Source organism: Anarhichas minor, unplaced genomic scaffold (assembly GCF_050575085.1).
Source record: "Anarhichas minor isolate MPS153535 unplaced genomic scaffold, ASM5057508v1 ptg000007l, whole genome shotgun sequence".
Classification (NCBI taxonomy): Eukaryota; Metazoa; Chordata; class Actinopteri; order Perciformes; family Anarhichadidae; genus Anarhichas; species Anarhichas minor.
In genome coordinates, this window is record NW_027466453.1 from 2,394,852 (window position 1) to 2,401,568 (window position 6,717).

At 40.6% G+C, this 6,717-nt stretch overlaps 1 protein-coding gene across 1 annotated transcript; it reads right to left on the bottom strand.

The window, feature by feature from the left end:
- Window positions 1-1,187: 1,187 nt before the first annotated feature.
- On the bottom strand, window positions 1,188-6,201 carry rpl23 (ribosomal protein L23). Its single transcript, XM_076082481.1, has 5 exons — window positions 6,129-6,201; window positions 4,841-4,924; window positions 3,570-3,698; window positions 3,021-3,134; window positions 1,188-1,321 (listed from the first exon to the last, which is right to left on the bottom strand). Exons 1-5 carry the CDS (start codon window positions 6,139-6,141, stop codon window positions 1,239-1,241), a joined length of 423 nt encoding a protein of 140 aa, XP_075938596.1. The 5' UTR covers window positions 6,142-6,201; the 3' UTR covers window positions 1,188-1,238.
- Between the last annotated feature and the right edge of the window lie 516 nt (window positions 6,202-6,717).

Below are 6,717 nucleotides of genomic sequence, written 5' to 3' on the forward strand. Positions count from 1 at the left end.
GGATTGCGCAACATGAGGTGAGGCACAGCTCATGCTGCCTCACCTCATGTGTCTCCTCTCTGTTTGAACAGGACATGCGCAAATTCAGCGATTTTGACTATAAAAATGCTTAAAATGATTGAAATCATACAGAAATTACATTTATAGCACAGATCAGTAGAGAAATATTTATTTTATCATGTTTTTTACTTTTCATGACAGGTGAGGCTCTGCCTCCCCTGACCCCACGTCCCTGCCAGACACACACTCAGTGCTGACTGAGAATGACTTTAAGCAGAAACCCGGATGATTCACACACTACCTGGAGTAACAGATGGTATATGTACTGTACATATGCCGTAGTAGTAGTAGAGGTAAGCCAGTAATGCATCAATAATATTCCTGTTAATGTTTGAGACTCACATGTCAAAGTGCTGATTTCAGAGTTTGCACAGCCTGTTCAAACATCCACTGTGTATTTGCAGCCTATCCTTGTGTTCATTAATTCCCATCCTTCTCATCTTCATGATGAAGACATGTCCTGTGTATTGTTGATTAGAGAAGTCGGGTTCAAACGCTATACTATTTTTAACAGTTGTCAGGTTTTTAACTTTTCCCAGTAGTTTGTTTGTCTTTCTGTAGTCTGAATGCTTGCCCCAACACCCTCCCATTGAAATGTGGGCCGTTTCTGATCTGCAAGTAGTTACTGTGCAAGAACTGTACATACGTTATTTATCTGTAAACTGAAGGTTGTGAAATAAAGCTTTTCCAGACAGATCTTTGGCCAAGTTTTGTTCGGTTTTTAATACAGCCTCTAATGGTGGGTCTTATTCAGGATTCTTTCCACATAAACTGAAGCCATGTTGACTTAGCTGAAGTGTGCAAGTCAACCTTTATGAATACTGCAACATCAAAACCAGTATTAACTGTTGAAAACATCCATTACTTACTAGAATTAAGCTTCCACAACACGTCCATAAAATATTTGTGGTGTTTTCAGGTTCTGTTTATTAGACCTCTTCTTTGGGACAAATTAGATCTTTTATCATTCATATTGGCAGATGAAGATTTGTGACCTAATAAATTCCCATCAGAGCTCCAGCCCACCTTCAACACGAGCAGAGGTCTAATAAACCATTATTTCAGCATTACCTTAAAAATATTGTTTCCTGTACAGCGGGTAAATGAAAACAACCAAGACAAGTGTCTGGATTACCAACAGTTTTTTATTGAAAACGAACAGAGGTGCAGGATCCAGCTCAGGCTATGCTACCAGCGTTGGAGGCAATCCTGGGCCAAAGGTCAGCACACTCTTTGGCCACTGGGCCTGTGATGGCTGAACCTGCAGATACAGAGAAGTAAGGTGGAGTTAGTTTGGTTCCAACACAGCATGCTTCATTTCTATACAGATGGAAATAAGACAGCTGACTGCTGTAATTGAGACAAAAAACATTCAACAAAAAGGAAAACGAATAGAATGTGGCAAGATAACTTGACAAACTCCTAGTGTCTACTTCATGACTGAATGCATTAGATGTTTTTGGGGGATAGCCACAAACCTTTAGACCTGATCGGTTTAGTTATTAATAGCAATACATAAGATCAAACATCTGAGCATTACCACACCTATATTACATACTGGTTGTACTGTCTCATCACTGATTGAGATCAGTCAGCCACAGTGTGATGCTGCTATCTCACCCACAGTGATGATGTTCATGTTCCCTTGTTCGACAACTCACCCAGCCACTGAGCAGACAAAGCAAGTGCTTTTTCAAGGGGAATATCCTCCCATTAACCTACAACCTGTATCATACTTTTGAGGAAGGCCGGACCAGAATAATTGACCATTGATATTCGTTCTCTGGGTATGTTTTAGGTTTTGGGATCCAGTCTGTTGTGTTTAAGTAGGAAATGATACAAGCCATGGCATCATGTTATTTTGCACTAGTTGGCTACTTATCTCTTCTTTCTTGTGTTCAATGTAAAATTGAGCATTAAAACAATAGTTTACAAGGTTTCTTAAATATAATCCCTGTGTGTCACTAGACGCCTGCAATCCATCCTACAATAGGTGAGTGGAGTGCAGGCCCGCCACATGCCACTGTGGCCGGCTGTGGACCCGACCAAGACCGGTCGAGGCGGTGCCAGCAGGGTTCTGAATGTGCTCTGCAGCTGCTAGTCCACACGTGTGTGTGTATTGCATATACAGACAGCGTTGCTGCTGCCAGTCCCATGTTTCTACATCAAGTTTGCCTTTGATAAATGTCAACTCACCTTTTTAACACAATACTAGCTTACATGGGGTTTCGGCTATGACTACTGTATTTCCACACTTAGAAGCAGACATTCCACTGATTTATGGAGCTGTGTAATACACTCAATTTTCCCAACTTGGTCCTGCAAATATTTTAAAAACAAAGCTTTGCATTACAAATTAAGGGATTCTGTCCTTAGAAATGCTAGAGGGCTTTTACTTTGAAGTAGAAAGAGGAAGTGTCTCGTATAAAATTTAATTTTGTTTTAAATATCACACCATATCTCTGGATGAGCCGCAGCCAAAAGTTGATTAAGTGTGGTTACACTTTCAAAACTCGACCGATTGCATCTCGTAACAAACTCAAAATACCAAGGAAACATCTCACATGTGCTTCCTCCGAGCCACTCAACAGTGTTCTTGCGCTATGCCTTTATGCAGGTTGTAAGGACCGGTTTGAGAGGTTTTACTGTGTAAAATGTATATAAATAAAACGAGCACAGCTGGATTCAGCGAGAACATAGCTACATGAGAAACATTACCACCACAACCTATTTTACAGAGGTCACTAACATCTCTAAAAACCAACTACATTATTCAAACCATCTCAAATATGGTAGGACAAATCTGTCTAGCTGCTCTCACTTCTTTGCTTGAGGTCATTACGCAACAAAACATAGCTACGCTAATATACTTAATATATTTCATCTGTCAACACATAACTGTTAAGTCAGAATGACTGACATCAAATAATAAGCCTGGTGTAGAATCCGAACAAACCCACCTTTCATTTCTCCTTTGTTGTTTACTATGACACCTGCGTTGTCTTCAAAGTAAAGAAACACGCCATCTTTTCGCCGATACGACTTCCGCTGCCGTATCACCACCGCAGGATGCACTGTGCACAAAAGGAATGTGGAAAGTTCAAGTTATTACAAAGCCACAGAACACACACCTGTGTTAACAATTCAATTTGACTGGAAAATACAGAGACAGGGCCACTGCAAAAGAGACTGGCAGTAGAAACCATTATTTCACTTTACTTTAATTGAGATTGCACTGTGGAGACACTGTATTACTCCAACTACTGTACTGTTAGGAATTGAGTTGTACTATGAGCTATTCAGTGTCAATGAGACAGCCTGTGCTTCCAAGTCTTCCTCACTCAGCACATGTGGAGTTAAAAATCAATGCAGACATTTTCTAAATGTCAATGCATTTCTGCAAAGGACCTAAATGAATATCTCAGTGGTTTATGAGTGTTAATTAAGCTGCCTCATCCTCTTTACCCCAATACAACAGTAGCTTGCACGGACTAGTTGTTTCCACTTACCCTTCTTCCTGAGTTCTGGCTTGCCTTTCTTGACTGTGGCCATGACCATGTCACCCACTCCTGCAGCAGGCAGACGGTTCAGACGCCCCTTGATGCCCTTCACAGAGATGATGTACAGGTTCTTAGCACCTGAGGGACAGAGAGAGAACGCAAACATGAAGGGGACGACATGGCAGAATCATCAGTTCAAGAACATTGCAGTATTCTGGCATTTTAGAAACAGGGCTGGGCAATATGGCCAAAAACCTTTCACAATATAGGTAATTTCATATATCTCGATATACATCACAATATAGCATGTTTATTGATAATTCAATGAAGAAATGAATAGTCTATATGAAATAACATTTTTTGGAGACTGTAAAGCTGTACCCCATCAGCTGTTCCTCGCCCAATGAGCAACAGGAGCAAATAAAAACAGGGCGTCTGACAAAAGGTTAAGTTTTAAACAACATGCCGCACAGTACTGCGGCCAGTACTATGGACAGTTCCATGGACATAATGCACAAAAATAAATATTTAGATAAGTTTGAATTTTTATTTTTTTTAATAAATATTCAACCGTAATGTTTGACACACTTTGGCAGCCCTGGTATACTATGAATTACATACTTGATGAATGAGAAGTACCGACAATGTTCTCATTGAATTAAGAACATAAGTGGAAAATATTGGAGATTTTCTTAGAAATTTTAGTTAGTATGTGCTTATTAGCAATTTAGACAACGCAAATGTGTGTCCCGATATCGATGTATGATTTCATCACGATTTGATTCAACTGAAAGACAATGTATTATATTGATTTATGGCCCAGCCCTGTTTAGAAATGAGGAATACCACACTTGTCATTTTGTCTCATCACTGATTGAGATTAGTCAGCCAGTGTGTAACCGCCATCTCACCCACAGTGATGAGGTTCATATTCCCTTCTACGACAACTCACCCAGACACTGAGCAGACTAAGCAAGTGCTTTTGGAAGGGGGACAGCATGGAACAAAGACTACGATTTGTATTGTTGGCCAATCAGCCTAATTAGTCGAAATCAATTCAGCCAACTGCCTTCTAATTTACCAACTCACACTGAACTCATGGAATAAAATGTACATGCAAAAAGTCGTTGCTAAAATACATGTCTGCTGCCATCTTAACGCATCTTTTCCTGTGCAGGAAGGCTAACATGGGTATAAGCATTTTTCATAAATATCTTACTTTAACTTGGGACCTGCAAAAAATTTTGCATATTTACATAACATAACAGGTTGAGGTGTACCTGTGTTGTCAGCACAGTTGATGACCGCTCCTACTGGGAGACCCAGCGAGATGCGGAACTTGGCTCCAGATGAACCACCACGTCCTGCAAGAAGACCGGAACACAGTTCAAATTGACAGTTACACCTTTACCACTTCCATAACAAAATCAAGGGACCTGTGACTATAATTGAGTGCCATCTCTACATTTGTTATCCAGTTTATGCGGTCATAATCCCTACCTTATCGCGTTAACATTTAAAATGGTGTTCTACTTGATATTCTGATTCAGATGTTGACAGGTAAAACTGATGACTTATATTTACATGTGATCTAACACTTAATTAAGCCCAAACACTGGCTTGTGCTAGAGCAGCCATTCTAACACATGTAGAATGACTTAAAGCATAACATCGCTGCAATGGCAATGTCCCCAGCAGCTTAACTAGAACTAGGGAAAATGATGCCATTTCTCAGCCCATAACAAAAACTGAAAAATGTAAAATCGTAACATCTTAAGAGGCTGGCCTGCTATCATCTGACAATTCAAACGCACCTGTGTTAGGTTACAACTTATTAGACTGTAGCAGCTAGCCACTTTACAAGTCATTTGTTGAAAACACCAGTCTTCGAACATTGAGACCAACAGTTGACATAAATAGGCTAGCATTCATCACAGAAGGATCTTAACGAAGTTACAGAAGGCCACACATTGCGTGTTGGCTGGCTAACTTTACGTCAAAAACGGTGCTTAAGGTTTGAGTAGTTGACAAACATGAGCTGTGTGACAAAGACAAACTCTGGCAGCCGCCGTTATTCTCAAATTTGTTTCAAAAGTGGCTAAAACATCAAGTTTGACACTGCTAACGACCACACTCATAGATAACGTGATGTAACGTTACTGTCACAGCCTAACGTTAGCGATCTATGCTGGCCTTACGTTAGCTAAAGTCACACCTGCTTCAAATTGGCCCGGACTTCTCGTTTGAGATCATTAAATGATGCGACATTTGATCTTTAACAATTAAAGCGGTCTGAAGTTTACAGCAAAACAGCCAATTCATATTCTGCCTCTAGCTTTAGCGGTACATGCTTCATGCCTACACGGTGCTAACAGCGAAACTTAGCTTCAGCCAACTAGCCAGGGAAAATGCTATCGTTCACAAATCGGAGACTGTTTGCATAAATTTTAAACTAATCACGTAGATGTGTTATCTTCCCCACTCTATTACACACTAACATCAGTATAAGGACCGGCAGAAAGTAAAACACAGCAGATGAATGTGGATTTTACAAGGTGGGTTTCGTACCTCTCTTAGACATGGCTGCAGTAGGGAAAGAGGAAGACGGAGAAAGGAATTGTGGGATATAAAGTTGAGCAGAACTTCATCCGGGTCATGCGCGGAGACGCGCTGCATTCACTACAGTGGTGTCGGGGGGGGAGCGTTTCTTCTTCTTCAATTGAATTTGCGGCAGACTAGTCGCAGCAACGGACTATTGCTGCACTCTAAAGTTTATTTGGAGACATCTGTTGTGCGATTTATATCATTATGTAGAGTCCAGTACGATGGAGAATATTGATTACAGATTCTGTTGTTTCACTATTTTAAGTTACTTTAATAAATTATCTGTAATTCCAATTTCTGACAGCTCGGCCAAATCCCAATGTCCCCCCTTACGGACTCACGGACTTTGAGGCGCGCTCCCGCGAAGTCCGTGAGGGTTTAGGGATGTCCCACTGTCAAATCATCAAGTGTTTGAGGGCTCTCTTGCAGACATTTTGAGCCCTTTGTGAACCCTTTGCGTAAGTCAGCATGGTATGCTGACTTACGGAAATCAGAAGACATTTATTTATTTATTCATCAAATATTTGATTTTGTCATTGAAGCTGTTTTGACA

Excerpts from the sequence above, each read along its gene's own strand:
- rpl23 (XM_076082481.1), bottom strand. Across the intron at positions 3,699-4,840 it reads CAACTGTGCTGACAACACAG|GTGCTAAGAACCTGTACATC; the intron begins GTACACCTCAAC and ends TCTGTCCCTCAG. Across the intron at positions 1,322-3,020 it reads CAACAAAGGAGAAATGAAAG|GTTCAGCCATCACAGGCCCA; the intron begins GTGGGTTTGTTC and ends CTGTATCTGCAG.